The sequence below is a fragment of the Electrona antarctica genome (genome assembly GCF_951216825.1).
Source record: "Electrona antarctica genome assembly, chromosome: 2".
Lineage (NCBI taxonomy): Eukaryota > Metazoa > Chordata > Actinopteri > Myctophiformes > Myctophidae > Electrona > Electrona antarctica.
In genome coordinates, this window is record NC_136807.1 from 22512146 (window position 1) to 22538119 (window position 25974).

Here is a 25974-nt window from a genome sequence, read left to right on the forward strand (position 1 = left end):
GGTAGGATTCATCCACAGGCTCTCACAACCATTTGCCATTTCCCTGAAATGCATGGCCTTTAGCCATTTACTGCTGATATTGCAATGATTCCTGGTAAAGTTGTAACTACTGTACATGTTGAGTTGTATACTTTAATCAAAATCACATCTGAAAGAGGGGTCGCGGTGGCACAGTCGGTAGTGCTGTCGCCTCACAGCTAGGGTTCGATTCCCGCTGGATGGAGGCGTGTTCCCTCTTCTGCGTCATCAGTGCCCATACCCGAGGCGGGGTTGGGCACTAAACTACCTCCCCCTGGCCAGCCAGGGCGCCTGGTGGAGGGGAAAGGAACTGGTCGGAATAACGTGTTCCTTCCACGCACTACATCTGGCCGGGGTGTCAGGTGAAAAGAAGCAGCTTGGACTCCTCATGCATAGAAGGAAGCATGAGGTCAGTCCACTGCCCCCCCAGGTTGGCAGAGGAAGTGTAGCGCCCAGGATTACATTAGATAATTGACACCGGGTGAAAAAATGGGTTACAAAATTAAAATAAAAATTTAGAGAAAAAAATATATATATCTGAAAATAAAAACATGCATCCATCCTGACTGTCCATATGTAGTACATGATAATGTTGGACACTTGGATGAACAGACTAAAATGACTGAAAACATTTACTGCCAAGTGCTAATCAAATGTATTTTTCCTCCTGGCAGCGTTATTTTATTCTATTTTTGATTCCTCCCACCCCTTTCTGATTCTTAAGTTGTTTGCTTTCTCCTCTTCTCTAACCTCTTTATCTCTGAAGTCTGTCTTCTGCCTTTCACATTTAAGCAGTCGAACAGGAAACCTGTCGAGAAAATCAGATTTCCACTATTCATACTGTAATATTTTAATGATTTCCTGCACAAATCAAACTTAATCTGATATTAGGAGGAACTAGTTTCCCAGTCTGGAATTTATTAGGTATACTTCTTCAAAAAATTAAATTACTTTAATAAATTAAAATACACTAAACAATATTACTATGTCCTTATCTGTGGATGCATTGTCTGAGTGCCTTACAGAGCGATGCACATATTTTATCATGGGTAGTCCCTGATCCTGTGTCATTCTCTATCCACTGAGTTATAAAGGACAGCTTTTGCTCAACTTTAATATTAAATTGATATAACACTTTATAAAACATATAAAACATGAGGGTTATGACTTGAAGGAATTCAAATGAGTCAAAGATCAAGGTTAAAAAAATATTTATTGAAATCGTATAAAAATAGTTTCTAACTTAATTTACAATTCTAAATTTGAATCCAAGCCGCAATCATGCAACTATGGGTGAATTTTCTCGTTCGTTCATTCACATACACTCTCTCATGCTTTCAATCTTTACCTCACTCACACTCACAGCAGACAGTACAGTAACAAAACCAGTTACCATCAGTAGACGTTCAATGCTTAGATACGTTAAAATGGAAGTGCTTTTAGGACTATTTACATGTTATTTACATTTCATACACACATCTGCTCTTAAAAGTTCAAGCCATAAATATGGTCAACAATTCAATCGCTTTTGTTTATAATATGTGGGCTCTTCAATAACTGTGGAATGAAACGTGCGTACGGCCAAAATTGTCTCATAAATAAATAAATAATTCCACAACAAAAGCTCTAGGAGTGAGAGAGAATAAGAACTCACAACAATAATAAATACTCTTATTATCATTATTTACAATTCTTGTGCCTCTCTTAATCATGACCTTTGAGGCACTGTAAAAGTTAAAATGTCTCAATCGGATTAGTTTCTTGAAGAGCAGGTGTATTTCTATGTGGTATGGTTGCATTGCGTCATGTGCATTCAGGTGACGGTGAATGAGTGGTTTTCGTGCCTAAGCATGCGTTTGTGTGTATACAGTTCGACACCGGAGGAGAAGGCGGAGCCGGTAGTCGTAGGAAAGGAGGCGTTTGTGGCGTCGTAGGAGGGTGAGGTAAGTCCAGTGTTATATTTTTTCTGTTTGCACAGGGTGCCGCTGCGGCCATGAGGTTGTGTCGTTGCTAATGACATTGGAGTAGGAGGTGTAGTAGTGGTAGTAGCAGTGCCATAGGCGTCACTGATCTAGGCCTACGGGAGGAAATATAAAGCTGTGTATAGACTTACAAAAACAAACAACAAAACTTTTTCAAGTATTTTCAGGGTCTCCCCCCTCGCCCCAACAATCACACAAAAGGCACTTTTTTGTTGTAAAAATGACACGCCTCTTTGCCTCGTCTGCCCCTCCCCTTTTCGCATCAACAAGAGATGGAGAGAAAGAGCGGAGTACAGAGTAGCCGGAGGTTGCGTAACCTGCCCGGGCGCAGCAGGCCCGTGGAGCACGCCTCCCCTGGGAGCGAGTGACAGTCACATGTGGCTCAATCAGAGTCCAGACTCGACTAAGTCCATCAACTCTGATCCACGAGTGAAAGAAAAATCAAGTAGCTGGGGCTCGTCTGGCCAGCCAGATGGGAGGGGGGAAGGTAACGCAGTTTTCATCCTGACGTTGACTTTCTCTCCGTAGTCCTTCCATGATGATTTGATGTAGGACTAAAAGGCCTTTTTATACAGTCTCCATTTGAAGTTTGCCACATAAATAAGGTCTTTTATGATAGTAGTCTCCGTTGTCGGGGTGGACAGTCACGGGGCCACGGTGACTGTGGCCGGCGTGAAGGCAGCAGGCTCGTGGCTGATGCTGTGTAGCCTTATCTCTGGACCCGCCTTATCTGTCTGTGCTGTGGACGAGACCGTTGTGGAGGGAGCATTCTGCAGCCATGAGTGGTTGATAATGTCCTCAAATGAGGGCCTGTCTGCCGGCCGCAAAGCCAGGCACCACTTGATCAGCTGCTGGCACTCTGGAGGAGGGAGAGGGAGGGAGGGGGACGTGAGTCACGAGCAAGTCACTTAAAGCATTAAGGCGTTGGGTGTTTCATTGCCATTAACACCCACTAAGCAAACAACATTCCGTATGCATGGAATGTTCAACTCACCAGTGGAGATTCTCCTCCTGAACAGGACTTGTCCCCGTACAATCTCCTCGTCGTGCTCAAAGGGGATGTCTCCGCACACCATGTCATACAATAACACGCCCAGTGACCACACCGTTGCTGAGCGCCCGTGATAACGATGGTACTTGATCCACTCTGGTGGGCTGTACACTCTTGTGCCTGTTGAATGGAAGCAAATAATGGAAGATGTTTTTTTAAAAACGGTCCTTGTCTCATGATAACGTGCAAGATACACTAATAGATGTCAAAGAAAATGAAGAATCAACACTTCAAATATGTATTCCAAAAATATACAAAATGATTATCCTTGCTAAAATGTGAAATTCTAAAATGTCAACTGAAAGTATTAATTTGTAACAAGCAGTTCCAATTATCCTATTAATTTGTAACAAGCAGTTCAGATTATCCTCCATGCTTGCTTTAAGTCTATTATGTAGGATCAGGTGCCAGTGAGCGTGACAGGCGGTGTGAGATGGAGTGAGTGAGTGTGGGCGGGGGAGCGGACATGTGACTTTGTTTACAAACTTTGAGTTGTAAAAATGCAGCTTCCCTCCAATAGAGGGCGCCCAAAGCAACGCAAACGCAAGCCTGTCGACAGAGGGCTACCGTGGAATGTCAACAGTGACAAATGTGTATTTCTGCTAGTAAACGATACTATATAGCTCTATGGCGGTACCCATTACAAAATGAAACACACGCTTAGATCAAGTAGCCACAGTGGCCTATCTATGTGTATGAAGTACTGTGAACACGCAGCAGAGGTTAATGGCTCACCGTCGAAGTCTGTGTAAACGGTGTCCTTGAGCAGTGCCCCCGATCCGAAGTCGATGAGCTTCATCTCGCCAGTCCGGAGATCAATGAGGATGTTCTCGTCTTTAATGTCCCTGTGCACGACGCCACAGCTGTGACAGTGCCGCACGGCTTCCAGCACCTGGCGGAAAAAGTTCATTGCCAGCTCCTCCGGTAAGGCACCTTTCTCCGTGATGAAATCAAAGAGATCCTTGACGTTCTCGGGTCTCTCCATCACGATGATGAAGCTGTCGGGTCTCTCGTACCAGTCCAGCATCTTTATCACGCCACGGAAACCCGTGCCGACCTTCTTCAACAACACGATCTCGATCGGGACCCGAGAGCCATTAGGCTGAAAAGATGATCGAAAAAATACTAAATTAATAACTAGAATTAAAATAGAAATGAACACGACCATATGCCAATCATCACCATCATAGCCTATTTCCAGTAGCCTATAAATGTATAACTACCAATAAATGCGTCAATTTAATCATCAATCGATCAAATCGCAAATCCTCACCAGTTCGCCCCACTCGGAGACCCTGTCCTTGGCCACATGCTTCACGGCGACCTAGAAATGAGCAATGGGGGGGAAAAAGAAAAAGAAAGTCAGACGTTTTTCATGTCGACAATGAATATCATCTACACACAAATCTACACAATACAGTCCTAGTATAGTAATAATAATACAAAATAAATAATACTAACCGGTGCGCCGTCTGAAATCCGTGTGCCTGTGTAGACTGTGCCGAATCCTCCGCTCCCCAGCACACCGCCGACCTGGTAGATCTTTTCAAACGCTGTCGGGTCTCCAGCACACAATCTTTCCTTCACTGTGAGATCCAAACACAACACAACGACACAAGGTCAATCAACCCGTCGTGTTTAAGAACTACAACGGAGGTTTACATTTTAAATGGCTCCGCTTTGGTGAATCAACAGCGGCAGGCAGACAGTCAGTCAGTCAGTCAGTCAGGGGGCTTTGGGTTCATCGTTCAGCCTTCACAGCACAGCAGCCCCCCACCATGACACCAAGACCTATACTTTATAATGTATAAGGCAGCTCTACTACCAGAAAAAGGCAGATCTACTACACGAAAAATGCAAATCTCACGCGTTGTGGGCTTGTAGACAGTAGATTTGCAATTTTCGGTGCGCACTTCGTTCGTTAGTACGCTGAATTATAATAAATATTATACAGTAAATCAGGCGCGCAACTGACCTGGGTGAAGCTGCATCTTCGCCGGCATATCCACAGGCGAGATGTGGGCAAATGAATTGAGCTTCGACAGCAGCATCCCCTCTGTTATAGAATAATAATATCCGCGGGAGGTGACGATAAACACCGTTATTCTGTGAGGTTATAATCCGATAATGTTCGCGGGATTCCTCCCGGTGGGTATCAAGTCCAAATCCGTCGCTATCGGGCCACGTTGCAGGAGCAAAAATGCGGTAGGAATCCTCTCATCCGGATTGATGAATGTCTCTTTAGAAAACTCGCTTTTGATCCAGAGAAGAAAATAGTCGCTGATCGTAGCCTACTGTTTTTGCTAATTTCAAATCAAAATATAAACAGTTGGCTAATTTCGAATCAAAATATAAACAGTCCCCAACAATAACAGAGTGCTACGCGTCGCTAAGACACCGGCTCTTTGAAAAGGGCAGGGGAAGGACAAAATATATAAGCCATAGTAAATGGGTGTCGCTACAGGCTCTCACGTCACAATTTTTCTCCCGCCCCCGCTCTCTACACCAATGAGAACGGAGATACAATCCCAAGCGCCCGTCAATCACAGCATGAAAATAAAACAAACGTAACCGGCTAGACTAGACGTGGCGGGAATCAAAACGCGCCAAAAAGGGAGACAATTATGACTAGAGTTTGGATGGAAATGCAAATTCAAAGCCAAGGCGTGGGGGTGGGGGGCGGCCTGAGACAGCCTCCCTCCTCCTTTCGCGGGAAACTGACTCAGTGAGAACTGAGAAGACAACATTATGAATACTTTGAATAGCCCATGGGACACTTGGCTTAGGTCACTTCTGGGATAACTATGATCATGTGCTTATTTTTTGTTTCCAAAAGGAAATTGCAGCACAATGGTTAAATTATATTTAGCAGGCCTTTTCATAAAGTATTGTACTTAACTTGTTTGAATAGAATAGAATATGCTGTTTGCAAGAAGCATACAATAATATAATTATTTTCTGTGAATATGTATTATGAATGCATGAATGGCCATATTGCTCTAGGTGTTCTGTCTGCATTTAAAAATCTGTTGCTGCTGACTGCACTGAGGAATGCAATGGGATAATATAGACATTGGTGCAGAGCACTGCAGACCTTGAAGAGACATGTATTACCCAGGGGCAGTTAATCAGCGCATTCCTGCTTTTCTAACCCCTTCTATTTACCTGATCATTCTCACATTAAACACAGACGTTTATTGGCTAAGTGGAGTCTAGAACTATAGACTTTATTTGAGTTGTCTAACAATAGCCCCTAACCTCACTGCACACCAAAGCGCGGTGAAGAAAATGGGCACATTCCAGTCATTCTTTCAAATTGGGTGGCCGCGTTTCCAGCCTCTCACAGGATGTGGGAACCTGAACATAAAAGACTTCCATTTACTCTTGGCCCCCTCCTCTCCCCGCCCTCTTTTTCCCGCGCGTTATTGTCTGAATGGCATTGCTGCACAGCACAATTCTCAAATCCAATGGATTCTCAAATCCAACCCCAAAGAGTGTACAATTGGACACATAAGGGTCCATATGGTTCTATTTGTACAACTTTCAGAGTTGCAGTAAATTACCACTAAGTATTGTGCCCTGCTCGCCCCGCTCTCCCTCTCTTTCTCTCTCTCACTCTGCCTAGTTATGTTTTGTTTTATCTTGGCAATGGCAAGTTACTATGCATATGATCCACTAGCTCTGGTCCATAGCTCTAATGCGTTGCATTTAGATGCAACGCATTAGAGCTATGGACCAGAGCTAATGATCCACCAGACCAGGTTGCAGCAGTACCAGCAATGCCTGCATCTCCCTGCATTCATCCAACATTTAAAGGAGGACGATTAATAATCAAAGGATAACATGGATTTCAAATGTCCTCTCAGCAGCAGCAGTGCATTTAATAATTAAAACGCTTTTGTCCATTGTGCAGCTTTTCATCTGCCACAGTTTTGCTGCAAACCCCAAAACTAAGCCAATACGGCTACTTTATTTTTGTATAGCTTTTGCAATTTGCCTCTGTGCTAATGAAGTGAAAATATTAGACAGCCATGTTCCAGAGCCACTGGGTAACTACTCCCTCAGAATATGTTAACAGCCATGGCTTGAGGGTGTGCTGACTCTGGAATGAACAAGAACAATAAAGTGATTGCCATACCTGTTTAAGGGTATATGGGCAAAATCCACACGATGAGCGATAGCCAGCCTACTGTACATTGTTACTTTGCAGCGTATAGCCTACAAACATTTAAAAGAAAGCACCCACACACACATACTGTATATAGGTTGCTGTTTTGTCTCTCATTTGCCACACTGTAAAATCCTAAGTGCAGGTTAATTAACACTTAGGTTTTATGTGCATAGTCTTGAGCGTCTCTTCAAATACCGGTACACGCCTAATAGTCAGGCTAGAGTATTTACTCACGTAAGTCACGTTTACCTGCTTCCGTTTCAAATTAGTCAGAGTGAAATGCCAGTTCAACACATATGGGGTTCTGCCAGGTGTTTAATGCACTGACTTGTTTTTCCAATATTGTATCATTAGTAGAGGTAGTACATTTTGCTAGGGGTACAACAGTTAATCAAGCTAATTGTTTTGATCGGTTATAAAAATGTATAATACAATAATTGAAAATAGTAAAATAATTCTATTTGGCTTTAGAAGAAATTGTGAAATTGTACACAGCACCTCACATCATGACCTGTGAGCTTGTAGTTCAGCTATTTTGTTGTAGGATGAAGTAAAAACATTGTTGTAGGATGAAGTAAAAAAGTAGTACAAAAGATTAGTCAATAAAAAATACATTTATTTCACACAAATTTGTCGATATATAAAGATAAAGTATGACAAACAAACTAAAGTTGCAGTCCTAGTAATTGTATTAGTGGCTGTTGCTGTAGTAGTAGTAGTACTTGTTAGAGTAGCAGTTCTAGAGCATTGGTCTAGCTTAGCTCTGGTCCATAGCTCTTATATGCCTTTGTGAGCTATGCTACTCTCATCTTCCTGCGCTTACATGAAATGCAGACCAGCCTCTCGACTGTAGTGAAAATAAAAATAACGTTTTCGCTACCAATACTGGTTATTAGAAAGCTTACTTTCTGCCGTGGACACACTATGAGCCCCCCACCACACCTTTTGGCCAGAAACGGATTTTCTTTTCATCGGAATACATTTATTTTAGTTACTCCACCCTCTACTGATATTGCCAAGAGAAAAACCCCATAGACAAGATTTTTCCTTCCAGTGAAAAAAATCCCTTTCTGGCCAAAAAGTGCATTTTATACATGTGGTGGGGGCTCAGAGTACGTCCACCGCGGAAAGTAGGCTTTCTAATAACACAAGCTGCCTTTGTATTGGTGAGTAGCGAAAACGTTATTTTTTGCTAGTCGAAAGGCTGGTCTGCATTTCATGCGAGCGCAGGAAGACGAGAGTAGCATAAAGCTCTAATGCAAAGGCATTAGAGCTATGGACCAGAGCTAGGTCTAGCTGCAGTTGTAGCTTGCAATACGCAACAAGGGAGAAGATAATGTTTGGTGGGTGCCCTGTATGGGCCAAGGGGCGAGACACGTGAAAGTGGAGACACATCATGGTCCAAAGGGAGAGTGTGACAGTGAGTGGAGGACTAGGCTACGTAATGCCAGGCCAATGACCGCACTTGTCAGAGGCTGCAGATATCCCTCTCTGCGTGATCAGCAGGGCTCAAATGACAGTCACCCTACAGCCCCATCTGTCAAAAGCACTGCTGGTGTTGCTCAGCCATCTTTTAATAGTTGCACAGGTTTTGGATGCTTGCTGTGGGAGACATCCCCCACCAGCTGTTCAGTCCAATCTCTGAACAACCCCATTCCCCTCCTGAGGCGATATCCCTGTACTCTTCCTGAACTTCTTTAATCTTTATGTCCAGGTCCCACAAATTATTATCTGTACACTGTAAACCTACATTTCATGTGATATTGTCACGGTGCACCCAACCACCAAGCCATGCACATAGTCACTTTGTGCATTTATCACATCGTGTATTGGTTGTCAAAGTGTGGTCCCCAGCAAAATGAGGACCAGTTAAAAAAAACGTGTGTGTGTGTGTGTGTGTGTGTGTGTGTGTGTGTGTGTGTGTGTGTGTGTGTGTGTGTATATATATATATATATATATATATATATATATATATATATATATATATATATATATACTAAAGACTTTAAGAAAAGATTTGTCAACATTGACAAATCAACATGTTTGACAACCATTTGACATAAAATATAGGCCCTATAGCTACTATACTATATGATAGCGAGCAGCAAGTGCAAGTGAGGACAGGATTTGGCTTACATAACACTTAAAATTCTACGAATCACTTCCTCTTTCTGGATAAATAAGAGCCTCTCACAAGAAGGTGTCACAATGTTGCCTATATTGCTCAGATCAGAGTGTTGGGTAACATTTACGATAACTGTAGTATAGGGCTATTCCAGTTAAAGCCCTGGCATCCCGCCACTGTGAATAATTGGACTGACAAAACTTTTTTCCAATGCAAAAGATCATTCTCTTTTTTTACATGTAGATTTACTGAAACATGTTCAATAATCGTAAACATTGCAATAATTCATTTTCCATCCACACGGTAAAACATTTCTGAGCATAAACATGTTTTAATACAACATACCGAATTAAATGTGGACCATGTACAATTATGCACTCTGGATTGTTCAGATACTATTTGATTTAAATATGCCAATTAACTCTTTGTGCAAATGTTACTTGCTACTCTTCCTCTAAGCCAAGTTATCTTTCTGACCTCTAAATACACCCTAGACATGTTACTCCAACTCCACCCTTGATAACAATGTTTTGACATTTCCTCCATGACACATGAACCAACCAAACACCCTTCCCCCTCCCTCATGTTTGACCCGAAGCCTCTTTACTTCCAATGAACTGCACAAACTGTCATTTCGTTTCAGAGCGCCTGCCTTTCTCTCCCTCTCTCATGGTATCGTAAAAGGCTTAGCCACTTGTCTGCACTTAAAACACTTGTTCACCCATCAATCATGAAGGGGCAGCCAATCACCTCGCCAGCTGTCTCTAGATCCCACCTGCTGCCACTCTGTAAGTGGTTCGGAAAACAATTAGCCGAGCAGGGAGGAGAACTTGTAGGCTTGACCAGGTTTGGATGTAGAAATAAATGGTAAATGGTGTATTTATATAGTGCCTTTATCCAAGATGCTTTACAGAGATTGTGCATTACATTCACCCATTTACATTTCACACACACATTCACACACCGTCACCGATGCCGGAGGAAACCATGCAAGGCACCAACCTGCACATTGGGAACAATTAGGTGCTCAGAGTCTTGCTCAACGATACTTCGACACTAACTCTGGGGGAGCCTGGGTTCGAACTGGGAACCTTGCGGTTCCCATCCGGTCACTCTACCCCTGAGCCTCAGAATATGGCACCACGTTTAAACGTGGTTGCCTCTCAAGGCACCATTGTTCTGCTGTTGCATTTGATAACATCACACACTCATCAGGGGTAACGGTATTAGAAAACAACAAGTAGAGCCATACATGTGTCCACAACACAGCAGATGTAATCTACAAAAGGTAATTATTCTGGCCTACAATTATGTTTTATATTCATACTGAATCTTTCTTAGGAATGACCTATAGATAAATTAGGTTTTCTGTGAGAGCTTTGGTTGAAACTTGAAACATAGGGCTTGTATAATTATATTCTATGTAGGTTACCCATAGATGCTTTATTTTACTGAGACCAAATAAATAACTTTATTAAAGTAGGCCAGAGGCCTACAAATAAATAAACTGAATGACTTACTTGACTTAATCCTCTTTACCCCGTCGAGGGGCATAGGGCGTCCACCAGAGCTCTCCACCTCACTCTCTTCTAGGCCTGCGCTTTTGCTTCCTGCCAGCTCATTCCAATGTCCTTTAGGTCCTGGAGAGAAATAAACTGAATAGAGGCTACAAAACATGAGAAAAAAGCAGAATCAGGATTTGGTTGGTATGGCAAATTGTAAAGAGGTGGCTTTTGAGGGCGGTTTTAAAAGGGCGTGTGCTGCTTTGATGTGAGGTAGAAGTGAGTTCCACTGAGAGGGGGCGGCAGCTGAGGAGAAAGCCCCACTGTCCAAACATCAGCAGAATAAAGCCCAGAGGTGATCTCCCTTTACAATGATAATTAGGCTACATGCATGCACGTTGATTATGCACATATGCAACAATGTTAACGGGGCATGCTAACTAGAAAAATAGGGCAGCTTCAGCATAATCAAATCTTGGAAAGAGGATTTCTCAAGATCACATAGGCCTACCACTAAATACATTTTAAAAAATTTGGCACAAAATATTTGAGGACTGGGGTCCACGGCCAAATACATTAACTTGAGGGTCACATGAAAAAAAATAGTTTGAGAACCACTGCGTTACGCCACCATGTTGTGAAGAGCCGATGAACATACGCTCTCCTCTGATAAAGCACTGAAACAGCTCTACAAGTACACTGCAAACTCCAAATTAAATTGACACTCAGGTTTTCTCTCTCCTTTGGCATCCCCTGTCGTACTTGATGTGTGATGGGCGGTGAGGCCTGCAAAGAATTGGATTGAAGCCAGGTGTCTTGTGTCCGCTGCTGGATGTGCCGTGACAGTGATTGACAAAGATTAGCCCACTATTAGAGGAGGGTCGTAAAAGAGCCCCTGCAGCTCAGCAGGAGGAGCAGACCGCTTACACAAACTGCCCATGTTAGCTATTATGTTGATTGGGTTGTCAGCAGTGGGGGGACAGTAATTTACTCAAGTACTGTGCTCATGTACAATTTTGAAGCACCATTATTTGAATTGAGTATTTTCATTTTCCAATACTTCTACCTCTACTACTTGTACTCCACTACATCTCTTGTTTCGAGCTGTTACTGGTCATTACCTCACAGGCTATTTCAGCACTCTCACTTCACTCTTCACCCACTGCATAAACATGTATGCAGCGAAAGTTAGGGTTGACAGCTGCCCTTTTGTGAGGACGCAGGACCTGGAAGTCACTAGCCTGGACCACCCCATGCCGATATACACATACACACACATCATGCACAAACAAAACACACATATGTGTGTGCACGCATGAATGCATGTATGCGCACGCACGCACGCACGCACGCACGCGCGCACACACACACACACACACACACACACACACACACACACACACACACACACACACACACACACACACACACACACACACGCGCATGCACATGCACAGCGTCTGTGTACCGTTAAAGTTAGTGTGACACGTAGATGCTGACACTATCTGTCATGCTTTCAAATGAAGGGGCGTGTCTTCTAAAGGACCCCCAAATAAGGACAGCAGCATGCATGTGTGAGAGTGTGTGTATGTGTGGGGATGGTAAGAATGGAGGAGGGGGTAAGTAGGGGTGGGGTGGGGGGTAGAATAATTATTTTTAGAGGTGTCTAAAAGGAAGACGGAAGAGGAGCATGGCGGTGGGTATATCCATCCACCAGTGTGGCCTGACCTCTTGTCAGGTAGTCTCTCGCCCCCCGCGCTCCTCGGGTCCCGAAAGGTCTTAACCGCCGGGGTCTTGGGAAAAGCCTCGGATGGACATCAAAGGCCGGCCTACGTGGGAAAGGGCCACAAAGCGCCTGGCGGCTTCCACTAGGGTCGCCAGGGGTCAACTTTCATGTCAGAATAGGCCTGGTTTGGGGTCAGAGGTTATTGGCATACCTGTCCAGCGCCACTCGGGCTGCTCTTCCAGGAAATTACCCCCACTTGTCTCAATTAGGGGTCCAGCTACTGAAGGACCCATGTAAGGTTTGTTTACTGCCATTGTTCTTGTCGTTATGGTGGGTGGGTTTCATTTGCATGTAGAAAGACTAGAGAGTGCTTTCGGCTAACAGAGGTTGTAATGATTAGGCGTTTGTTGCCTTTTAGCCTGTGATTGAATGTTTTCAAATAATGGGGAGTAAAGCACGTGTGTCTATTGATAATGACATGTTCTGGCACAGTTGATTACACCACACTGCAAGATCTTGAGCGTTTGACCCTTATGGGTCAATTTTTGCACTTAACGAGTTAAATTAACATTCAGAGATTTTGCAGTGCATGCTATATGAAAAATGCAAGAAACAGAAATCATAACTGTTTTTGATTTACGTTGTAAAACAACATACAGCTATACAACATAAAAACTCTAATTGACTATAGTAAAATCGTCAACAAAGATACTGATCCGAAACAGGTGATCAGCATTGGACTTTCATGTTAGGAGTAGGCAATGGTGATAATGCTAGACTTTCTATTGGTTCTTTTTGGCAGGTTCGCTGCACCTTGGCATTGAACCAGAACAGCACTCACAGCATTGCCCTTCAAAACACCATCGTCAGAACAGCTCTGGATGAAAGAGTGTGGGAGGGGAATGCAGGGTAAACAAGAAAGAGTGAGTCAGAATGATGCAGAAAGAGAGAGAGAGAGAGAGAGAGAGATGGGGAAGGAGACAGACAGTTATAAGTATGCCTGGCTCTGAAATGTGAATTTGATCAAATAGATGAATGTTTAACCACTTTCAACTTGGTGTCCCTATTTTGGGCATGTCATTATTGGTTTGAAAAGATTTCCATTTATTTTCTGATATATATTTTTTTCTTTTCATTTTTTGTCTTCTCCAAAATAGTGAAAATAACAGATAAGTAGATGGTGATGGCTTTTTTATTATTTCCACACAACAGCTCTAAGGTATATTAATGACATAGTAAAATGTTGAAAATGAGTGGAATGCCCCTTTAAGTGGTTAATGCTGTCATATGGCAGTGACAATAACAGATAAGTAGATGGTGATGGTGTATATAGGAGTTAAGTGGTTAATGCTGTCATATGGCAGTGACAATAACAGATAAGTAGATGGTGATGGTGTATATAGGGGTTAAGTGGTTAATGCTGTCATATGGCAGTGACAATAACAGATAAGTAGATGGTGATGGTGTATATAGGGGTTAAGTGGTTAATGCTGTCATATGGCAGTGACAATAACAGATTAGTAGATGGTGATGGTGTATATAGGGGTTAAGTGGTTTTAATGCTGTCATATGGCAGTGACAATAACAGATAAGTAGATGGTGATGGCGTATATAGGAGTTAAGTGGTTAATGCTGTCATATGGCAGTGACAATAACAGATAAGTAGATGGTGATGGTGTATATAGGAGTTAAGTGGTTAATGCTGTCATATGGCAGTGACAATAACAGATAAGTAGATGGTGATGGTGTATATAGGAGTTAAGTGGTTAATGCTGTCATATGGCAGTGACAATAACAGATAAGTAGATGGTGATGGTGTATATAGGAGTTAAGTGGTTAATGCTGTCATATGGCAGTGACAATAACAGATAAGTAGATGGTGATGGTGTATATAGGAGTTAAGTGGTTAATGCTGTCATATGGCAGTGACAATAACAGATAAGTAGATGGTGATGGTGTATATAGGGGTTAAGTGGTTTTAATGCTGTCATATGGCAGTGACAATAACAGATAAGTAGATGGTGATGGTGTATATAGGGGTTAAGTGGTTAATGCTGTCATATGGCAGTGTGGTCTATGTCTCAAAGTAGCGTCCATGGGGGACCCCCAGGGTTCCTTGAGGGAGTTCCATTTTTGGAGCCTTAAAGGGATATTTCACTTTAAAAAAAACCTTTGGTCATTTTAACGTCTACTCAGGCTTATGTGAACACCCCAGGCAGTTCTTAAGTTGCTTGATTCAGTAATTAGATATTTGATATTCATTTTAGCTGCCCTGCCCCCTTCCTATACAAACCCATTATAACATAAAACTCCATTTTAACGATGATAGATGGGTTCCTATGGGTTTGTATAGGAAGGGGGCGGGGCAGCTAAAATGAATATCAAATAAATACTGACTGAAGCAACTTAAAAAATCTGGGTTGTTCACATAAGCCTGAGTAGATGATGAAATGACCAAAAGTTTTTTTGAAAGTGAAATATCCCTTTAACAAGGGCCCCTTACAGTTCTGTAACTCCAAGAGCGTAAACATTTAACCAAATTCAGTTTGTACAGTCATTATGGGGGACTGGGGGTCCGTGAAAGTTAAACGGTTGCGAACCACTGGTCTTATATGCGACCTGCATGGTGTGAGCTTGTAGATCAGCTATTTTTGGCGAGTGGCACTGTTGTCCGATGATGTATAAATCAGGCTTTAGAGATGGCTGGCCCAGGAATGTGCTGAACCAGAAGAGAGGCTGGCTTGTGTCACCTTCCCACGGAGGTTGAGGGGGGGGGGGGGGGGGGGGGTTGAAGCAGTGAGGAGGGGTGTGGGGTGGTGTATACATTTATCCACGTGGGAACAGACGCGCAGTGACATATTAAACTGTTGCCATACAAACGGCCCAGTTACGGATTCTCAGCCGAGTCCAGTTGAAAGAATGTCCGCTGTGGGACACTTACAATTTTCCCACAGAGAGATAATCATTTCTCTCCCTTCTTTTTTCATCTTGCCCTCTTTTTCCTCTTTTTCATTTTGGCCTTTCTTTGCGTTTGGCAATCAGCTGGTGCGTTTTCTTTCTGAGAGTGTGCAGAGGGTGTGTGATGTTGAGGGTGGGGTTGGACTTAGCCACAATAGGAAACAGTAGTAATACACTGGAACTGGGGTGTTGCTGACAATTTCTGATCGTAAACAAGCAAACCACTGCCTGGAAGATATACAGAATATCGCTTAAAAACAAAAACAAAACCCCTGCTGGGAAAACTGCATGGCCCTTTTCTGACACGTTGAAAGTTTAATCAGCTGGTCTGTTTTTGTTTCTGTCTCTCAATAATACCCCCACCCTACCCCCACTCTCCCACCCCTCACCCACTCTTCCCACGTTTACAGTCGATTTGCATGCAGCACCACAGAGGCTGGGTTTGTTGTTGTTTTTGGTGATGGAGGAGGTGGAGGGGCTTTCCCAGGGCCTTAGCCCCACTTCCCCCTCTCCTCTTCCGGCAGAATCAAAACACCTCTGTGTTGCCGGTGATGATGTCATGGCCCAGCAACGGACTGAAGCAGTTTCCCTGGGAAACCCCATATCAGGAAGTGCAGGCTATTTTTCTCTTGTTGGTGATGGTTCTAGCAGAGCTGCCAAGCAGCTTGGACGGAAGTACAAGACTTTCTGATTAGGTTCCCATCCGCCACTGACTGTGGCCACAGTGAACCCGCTGAACTTGTTGACAATGGGGAGGGGGGGGGGGGGGGGGGGCACCAAGTCAATTTAGATGCTTTTGTTTTCTTTTGTTCGTTCTGAGAGAAGGTGGGGAAACCTTCTATTTGGGCCTTTTGGGAACCGTTTTTAACCCCTACTGTAACAGTAATAATATTGAGGGGGGAAAAACACATACATTTAAAAAAAAAAAAACATAAATTACGTAAAAGGATTTCATTATTCTGTGCAGAACAAATACATATTCATTTAAAATATAGCTGCAAGCAGCAATACCGGAGCCAAACAGTGCAATTTGCAATAGGCTATGCAAACCACTTTATGTAATATACAATAGGCACAATTAACCATAGAAAAACGTGCCACTTGTCTATTTCAGCTTGAACCTGCATTTCACGTAGAACAAAGATGTTCAAGCATTGAACATAAGACTATGTACTATGGATGCATACTGTGTTGTTTTTCTCTTGCCTGATGTGAGGTGAATTAACCTTTGAAATGCCTTGACACAAAACACCATTCTGACGGCCTCACCCTCCATGGCCCATGACTCCTTTCTCTGTGGGTCCTGCACACGTGTGCTAAACACATGCTGCCAAGGAAGGGGCCTCTCTCACCACTCTCAGGACCGTCCAACTCTAATTTGTTCTATCTCTCTCTCTCTCTTTCTCTCTCTCTCTCTCTCTCTCTCTCTCTCTCTCTCTCTCTCTCTCTCTCTCTCTCTCTCTCTCTCTCTCTCTCTCTCTGTGTGTGTGTGTGTGTGTGTGTGTGTGTGTGTGTGTGTGTGTGTGTGTGTGTGTGTGTGTGTGTGTGTGTGTGTGTGTGTGTGTGTGTGTGTGTGTGTGTGTGTGTGTGTGTGTGTGTGTGTGTGTGTGTGTCAGCCTTGGAGAAGGAAGCATGAGGGGCTGTCTGGCCTCAATGTCCCTGGAGGGCAGGGCGGGAATTCAAGGAGCACATTCCTCATTCCTCTCCTCACCTCCTCCAAACCATGTGTTTATATGCCAGTCGTCCTAACCTCTCCTCTCCTCCTCTCTGCTATCTTCCTAATGATGACATCCTGTCTCCTATTCGACCATGGGCTGTCATACCCGACATAACTCTCATTCAAAGATTCTCCCTTTTAAGATAAGATTGAATGAAAGTTACCCCCCACATCAAAGGGGATCATGGAAGTAAATAATTAGTCCTGAGCTCAAGGGATGAGTTGTTCCGTGTTTGTTTATCCTCTTACAGCATTCAAAGCTTTCAGACATCCGGCATTGCATCCACAAAACTGTTGTTTGTAAATGTAAATACCACCTTTGATGCTCTAAAATGAGGCCTGGTTTTGTTCTATTCCACGGACTGAACATTTGGCCCTCCAAAGAAGCCAAAGGTTGAACGTGTGAATCAACCACGACTAGACCTGCAGCTGGTCTGTCCGCAGGCTTTCACATGGAAGGAACGGTTCAATCCAAATGCATGTTTTCTCTCTATTCATTTTCTTTAGTTATGTTTTCCTGATACATACTCTCACTTTCATTTCCTTGCTACTGGCGTCTTTATTGCCCTGCTGACTTTAAGGGTCAATAATAGAGGAAGGCATGAACCAAAGTGCAGATAACCAGTGCCGCACAAGAAGAATAAGGCCAAAGGTTTCATAGGGTGGATGTGATGTGATGTGGGTGTGATGTGCAATGTAAGACTTCATGCTTTACAATTTACAATTTAGGCATTTAGCAGAGCGACTTACTGTAAGCAAGAACAACACAACAGGGAGAAAGGCAAGAGAAGTGATGCTAGACAGGACAAGACTGACAGAGACACAGAGAGAGGGAGGGAAAGCACAGGAAGAAGCTGACCGAGAAAGACAAGAAAGATGACATGTTGGAATGCGCAAGAGCCCCCCCACCACCACAGCCCCCTTATTTTTCCTAATCACGTCAGTGAATTGTTGTAGACCACTGTTCCTCAACTAAACGTCAGATCTGGGAACAACAGGCGTATAGTGGACACTATAGCTTAGAGAGTGAATGGAATTTGTACAAGAACACTCTCAGAGTTAAATAAATACAGGGTTTAACTGTGTATAAAATAATTATATATAATGGGGGTCCATTGCCTATGGATAATATCAAACTGGGGTCCTCCTTTAAATTAGTGTCGGCATCAAGGTTGGGAATGTTCACATCACAACACTTCTGGGCTCCCCTCGTGAATCCTCAGCACTTCGGGATGTGGACAGATCAATGAAACCTGCACGCAAACACTGCACACGCACTGGCAGGAGGCCCCTCAAGCCATTGTCCCACAATGTACATGGATGTGTTACTTTCCTTTCATCTTCCTTGTGTGCCACATGGGCTACCCGCCCCACGTAGCAGGCAGCACTACTGTCAACAGAGGCCAGTGACGTGTGAGGGACATGGGAGAGGCAGTGGCCCGGAGTCCCAGCCCTTGTTGACATTCCCTGGCCCTGACGTCAATGTGAAGCGTATGAGGGCCTGCCGTATCAACACCGGCCATAAAAGAAAACGGCCTGTTTACCCACCTGGGGGAATTATCGTCATTATTGTTGTTATTATATCTGTAATCCCTACTAAACAGCATTGGAACTAAGTACACTTACTCAAGTACTGTACTTTTGCATTTGACTTGAGTATTTCCAATTTGGAATACTTTTACTTCTACATCTCAGAAGTAAATATTGTATTCTACTTCACTACAATTATTTGAAAACTTGAAATGAGACATTCTGCATAATGTCAAGTGATTTGGGTACTTTTAAGTACACAGGCCAGGAAGAGAGAGCAGGATGAAGAATGTAGGGAAACGGAGGGAAGGGATGGAGAGGAGTAGTAGACAGAGATGAGATGAACTGAGTAAAACAAGAGAAGAGAAAACAGAAAGGAGTTATACTATCGTACACCAGTGTTGCGTGTAGAACATAACAGATCTGCGAGCTAAAGGTGTGAATTTTATAGATCTGCCTTTTCTGTCAATAAGTGGTGAATACGGAACAGAGATGGGAGTGTGCTGCTGATCACACACGGAGCAGCAGTGCAGTGTGTTGGTGTTGCTGTCAGGCCAAGTAACTCAAGGTAACCTGAGATGCCAGCGGACGTCAACGGCTGACACAGGAGATTTCCATTTGGCTGCTAACGTGCCGGTTGGTCGCCCTTCATTCCCATTTGTCTGTCATCCCTACACTACCCCCACTATGCTCTATCCCAAATAAAATCCCTGATCAAAACTGTTACATAGTCCACTGCATTTACAGCAGTTGTATGGGATGGTTGTCACCAAAAGGTGGTATGGAGGGGACTGACGAGAAATAGTCCAGGTAAAGATGCACATGTATTGTATACTCGATGGAGAGCAATTTTCCAAAATTGCACCCAATCTCAATTTCATCTGAGGAGGATATAGAAATGACAGTGCACATATTAATCTCTGTATAAATGTCACAGAAATAAATATGAATGAATTATAATTTGTGTCCCTGATGCTATATAGTAGTCTGCTACATTCACTCAAAATGCAAGGGCTGGTCAAGTCAGAGGCAAAGTGACAGATCAGCCACCGCTGGCTCCCCTTGTGTTAAGGGCCTCCACGTTATGTAATCAACGGCAACAGCAGCAAGCAGCTTCAGAAAGTCTTACTCATGCTTTTTACTTTCAACCCCAGGTGAGCCATATAGGAGGAATGAATGGACTTCAGTCGTCAACCTCGCCCAATGTCTATCTCACTGTCACTCTCACTTGCACATTGGCTTTGACACGCAGCAAGTTTGGTCAGATTCCGTATCGGTACAATATCCATTAGCCATTATAGTATTAGTCATAGCATAGCACTCAGTGCACCCTAAATAGAGGCTGCATTGGCTTCTGGAAAGAAGGTAGGATGTCCGCACACCGTTCTTAAGCTCCCAGTAGTAGAGATATGGATTCAACGTTTCGACCCTATCGGCCTGATGAAGACCCAAACCGTTGAATCATATCTCTAATAAATACTACTGGGAGCTTAAGAACAGTGTCCGGACATCCTATCTTCTTTCTGTATGTATATTTTTGTTCAGCACCCATCAACTTTTTCTGAGATGTGTGTGCTTCCATTTTGGATCTTATCTGCATTGGTTTCTCTCATAAGGTTTGTGCACTTTTAAAAAGAGACACTTGCATCAAGACTTGGCCCATGACAAGAACACGTTGCCTTTGTCCCTGCATAATTGGCCAATACGTCTTATCTCATTGCAAGGCTTCCATTGCAACAAAGAAAGCGTAGGTTGCATTGTGAAGTATAGTGTCTCTTTGTGTCAGAATGACGGAGGACAGTGATGTAAGACAGTGCTATTGCGTTGTTTTGAGTAGGGAATACTTTCACATTTGTAATACGGCACGCAGTGGCAAAGTAGATACTCAAGAAAAAACTCATGTATTCAAAAGTACAATTTATTGTCTCTTCACTATATTTGAAATAATATAATATTGTAATGTATGGGTCGCAGGAATGCCTTCTTAGAAATGTAGTGGAGTATTAAGTAGGCTACAATAAAGTAATTAAGTCACCAGCTTGAAAAAAAGAGCAAATAAACAAAATACTCCCTTTTGCCTTATTTAAGTTTGTGAATTAGGTCAGCAGTCCAGCATGTGACCTTTAGTGTGATTTCTATGTATTTGTAAATTTGTATTTATTTTCAGTAACAGTTGCGCCATTCTTATCACTCACTCCTAACCTTCATGTATTGTTGTGTTACACTGTAATTTATTTTCTATACAACAGCTGTGGAAAGCCTTCATGGCTGGTGGCTGATGTCCTTCGGTGAGAAGCTGTCAGTGGTAACAAAGTTCATTTACTTGAGAACTGTAATTAAGCAAATGTTTTGAGTATCTGTACTTTACTTTTAAGCTGACTTATACTCCACTATACATTTCTATACAATTCTATTGTACTTTTGACTCCTACATTTCTACAAAAGTTATCCCGGGGCCCTAACGTACACAAATAAAAACACTTAAATACAAAATATATAATAGACGATCTACAAGCTCACAACACATTTGTTTGTGTTGTGAGCTTACTGTAGCTCTGCTATTTTCACTATTTGTATATATAAATAATTAAGTTATTTCAATACAGCAATGCATTGATCATGAAAAGAAAATGCACTTTGAAATGTGTATTTTCAAAACCATGTACTTTTGAATACTTTAGTATTTCTTTTGCAGAACTGACTCAAGTTAAAATATGACCGAGCAACTTTAACATGTAATCGAATAATATTTGACCATACTATGCTTTGACTCAAGTAGCTGCGATTTGTATGTGATTATCAGGACACAGGCAATATCACATTCTTGCCTGTCACTGGGCAGTGTGTATATATTTGGGAGTGAGCGGATGCGAGGGTGAACTGTGGACCTGGGTCAGGGTTGCCCTGTTGTGTAAAATAAAAAGGTCTATGTTTGTGTATAGGTCGGGTCAAGGACATCTAATAAAGTCTGATGATAGCGGCTGTTTTGGTTCTGAGACAAAAATAAAATGATTGGTTTGTCACAACAATGTCATTATATTAAGAGGGAAGCTGAAACTTCTTGCCCCAGAACTTTGAAAAGCATTTGAGCCGTTCTGAATGGACACAGAAACAAACACGTCGGCTGCCTCTTTGTTTTTGTATTGGGGCAGATGCATGGATCCATGTTATTTGATGATGGAAATATTTACATTGAAAAATAGAAGCCATAACTGCCATTGTTAATGTTTTTGTATGTTCGAAACTCTGGTTTACCAGTCTGAACTCTTCCGACTGCATCTGCCAAGAACTCCAGGATATCCTGAACGATTACTATCCAGTACGTATATGGCATGCCATTGTGGGCATGTCAAAATAGTCTCGATTCGGTTGAAAATGTGTGGAAAAAAGTCTATCTACTACACATCACAATGTGACGCGTTTATAGCCATCTGCTATTTATGCTGAAGAGATCTGATGTAGAGTGGAGGGGGGAAAGGAGGGGACCAAAGTATAGATAGAGGACAAGAGGCTGAATTTCTCATTCAGGCTGAAAATATAGAAGAAATGCTGTGGCATCTGGTACACTCAGCAGTGAAAATCACATTGTTGAGTCATTGTTGAGTGCCTCCTCTGCTTTCCCGGAACTGTCTGCCCTTTTCTGGTGGTTGGTCTTCAACGTGGGCGGTCGAGGGAGGCCAGTTGGCATGATGGCAGTACATGATGAGAGCACTGGCCAGCATGGTTCCATGGCGGCGTCCTCAACAGCCAATTCAACCTCTGACAGGCTCTTCTGTGAGCTTGTCACACCATAATAGGACAGGGCAGTAGCAGTACAATATCCAGCGTGGTCACCCCCCCCACACACACACACACACACATACAGACACGCACACACAAAACACCACCCATGCAGATACAGTAGCTCCGTCCGGGTATTAGAGCCCAGCAGGAAAGGAATGTGAGCTATTGTTATGGCAGGCCATTTAGTAACAATGGAGGATCACAGACAGTTAGCACTACAATGCCTGCATGTTGATCAGCATAACCCAGGGTGCTGCCGGTCCACAGCTCCCCACTGAGTTCATTTACCACTTGGGAATCAGGTCACTTGTGTAACTCATCAATTAATTGTGCTTTTCCAACAATTACTTTAATGGCAATCACGTAATGACGGCGACCAGTGAAATGCCACAGGGAGCGTAATATTGGTGTAAGTGAAGATGTGCTTGGATAGAGCAGAGTAGAGCTGTGAGCAGTGAAACCCAACACAGCGATAACATTACCTACCGTTTGTTGCATGTGAAAGGAAGTGCATTCTTGTCATTCTTGTGCATCGCTATATTGTTTGCCATTAGTCGATCCAAAACTTCACCTGCCTCAGGCTAGCCTTCATTTGACTCCTGGAAATGTACCGTGTCCCAAGAAAGGTGACAGGAGGTGAGATGCGTCTTCGATGTCACAGTCTAGAGTAGCCAGCTCCAATACCACAGAATACTACAGTAGTGTTTATGTACTATTTGTAAAGGGACAAAAATCTAAATCACACCAGTAAAACTGTATCTGACATCCATAATGGAATAATGCTGCAGCCTGCATTCGTTTCTAACCTCCAGAAATGCCTTTGAAACTGTCAAATTCGGAAAGGAAAAGCATGGATTTGCTAGTCTTGGGCAAAACATAGCCAATTATGTGTTAATTATGTGTTAATTAAACAAACCCTAATAGTAATCCCTAGTAACCCTAATAACCCAATAAACCCTAATTCAATGGCAAAAGATCACAATGTCACACTGTCTGACATGTTTTTAGATGCAGGTCAGGGAAATCTCTGAAATGATAGCCGAATATCTGAACTCAGAGTTGGGTGGCTGTTTAATTAATCTTCTAGATTAGAAGGTGATGGTATGTTTTCACTTTTACCGGTTCCGAGTTGAATTACAATGTACTATTACTGTGTTGTTAGCACATAATGACAGCTCCTTTGATTGATTGATTGATTGATTGATTGAATACTTTATGACGGTATAACATTCTGCAAAGACAAGAACAGGAAATTATAATGATTCCAAAATGGAAGTTTGAGTTCCATGTGCGTCACAGAAGGAAAAACATCCTAGTGACATAGGGAAACAATGCAATACAACTGACCGAGTTAACCGATTGGCTCTATAATCAGACGGTCACTGATTCATTGTCTGTCTGTAGCACTATGAGGAAGTGAGGGGGGGGGGGGGGGATATAGAAGGGGGGCCGGGATTCGTATAGGGGGTTTTCTTCCAGCCTGGTTTCAATTTATTCAACAACAAGAAGTGTTTCTCTGCTACAAGGAAGTGAGAACCAAATGAGCATGTAACAGGTGTGTCGGAAGTGCATGACATACAGCATGATACCACTGTGCTTCTCAGTGTGGTGTCCGGGGACCCCCAGTGGTCCTTGAGGGGGTCCCCAGCTAAATGTATTAACATAGCATAGCAAACATAGTTTGACCTCTTTAACCCTCAACATCAGCTGGTTGAGAATAATACAAGCTGGGTCCGCTGCAAGGAACAATGTCAAAGGAAAGTTCCATGAAATATGGGACTACTTTTATTTGTATATTAAAGGATGGTTGCATTAACACTTTGTAATTGTAATACATTACAGTCAGATGATATAATCACTATTGTCAACAACAGAATGTGGAGGGGTGTTGTCCATTTGGGGTAGTTTTTGACTGCTAGTTGTGTTTTGTTTGTTGGGACAGAGCACGAGCGGGAGGAAGCCATTGTGTGCATGGGAGAGAGGACGAGAGAAACAAAGATGAGAACTGGAACAGACACAGAGGGCGAGAGAGAGATAAGTGACAGTGGCAGGGCAAATACAGGGAACTATAACCAAGGGAAAGTCAGATGAGGAAACAAACAGAGAATGACAGAGAGAGAGAGAGAGGGTGGGAGAGAGATGTGGTTTACAGGGGAGCAGGAACACAGAATTATACACCTCACTCTTGTGTTGATTTAACTGTACAAAATGGAACCAAATGGTTTAATTAACACTTGAGTTTTACAAGAGTTATCACTGAAAGTCAACAACAATGACATTGAATCACCCAACAAAAGACAAAATCAAAACATGGATCTGCAGGTTGCATTGCAAGTTAAGATTTCCCCTGAGGGCCCGGACGTTTAGCTCAACCGTCTAGGCTGCCAAGCCAGCTGGACGGCGTGCCGTGCCGTGGTTTGTGCATATTGGCAAAAAAAAGAAAAAAAAAACACATCCTGGAGGACCCCGTTAATTGAATACTTTCATAAAGCATTAACCCTGGCATCCCCATTGTGAGCATGTGATTGATTATGCCCAAGGACATAAAAGAATGTGAAATCTGAACAACAATTTAAAAAATGTTTTGAAACTAGCGGATCTACAAGCTCACAGCATGTTGTCATGCACGGTGAGCTTGTAGATCGGCTATTTCCGAAATAATTTGAATTCCTTTAGTGGTTAAGTGGTTAACCAGTAGAGGTCATTTCAAGAAACAGAAATGTGGGGAATGTGTGTGCGCACGCACGCACGCACGCACGCACGCACGCACGCACGCACGCACGCACGCACGCACGCACACACACACACACACACACACCTTTTTTATGAGTCGATTCAAAGAGTGAGGAAACATAATGACTGCTGACTGGTGAAACTAAACAAATGTTTAGAGTGAATAGCTTACCTGGGGTGTTTTTGTGTGTGTGTGTGTGTGTGTGTGTGTGTGTGTGTGTGTGTGTGTGTGTGTGTGTGTGTGTGTGTGTCTGTGTGTGTGTGTGTGTGTGTGTGTGTGTGTGTGTGTGTGTGTGTGCGCGTGCGCACGTGTTTTCGTTTGTAAGAGTGAGATGGGCGTGGTGGTGTGAGAAGGCTGAAGAAAGCTGCCCAAAGAGCAGGGAAGTTGAAAGCAGGGTGTGGCAACCCCTCTGGCATCCTGGATTCAGCACTGGGGCTGTTATGTCAACATTACACCAGAACAACACCTGCTTGTAGTTCACACACCACACAATATACAGTTACAACAACAACAACAACCAAATATATTGCATATATATATGGGCCATTGTATCGAATTGGTTCAAATTCAGAGTTGGAAATTGTGTGAAATTTGTATGCTATTTTAGAAAAACTTTGACCATATTCATGTTGCACCAGATCTATGGGACAAGTATTTAGTGAAGGCACAGTCAATT

At 43.0% G+C, this 25974-nt stretch overlaps 2 protein-coding genes across 2 annotated transcripts in view; both read right to left on the reverse strand.

Moving 5' to 3' along the window:
• LOC306934868 (ubiquitin-conjugating enzyme E2 variant 1) overlaps window positions 1-25974 on the reverse strand; it is a 521434-nt gene that overhangs the window by 225102 nt on the left and 270358 nt on the right. The window lies entirely within an intron of this gene.
• pim1 (Pim-1 proto-oncogene, serine/threonine kinase) lies at window positions 1213-5445 on the reverse strand. Its single transcript, XM_079521539.1, has 6 exons — window positions 5027-5445; window positions 4513-4637; window positions 4325-4375; window positions 3787-4153; window positions 2995-3171; window positions 1213-2859 (listed from the first exon to the last, which is right to left on the reverse strand). Exons 1-6 carry the CDS (start codon window positions 5100-5102, stop codon window positions 2645-2647), a joined length of 1011 nt encoding a protein of 336 aa, XP_079377665.1. The 5' UTR covers window positions 5103-5445; the 3' UTR covers window positions 1213-2644.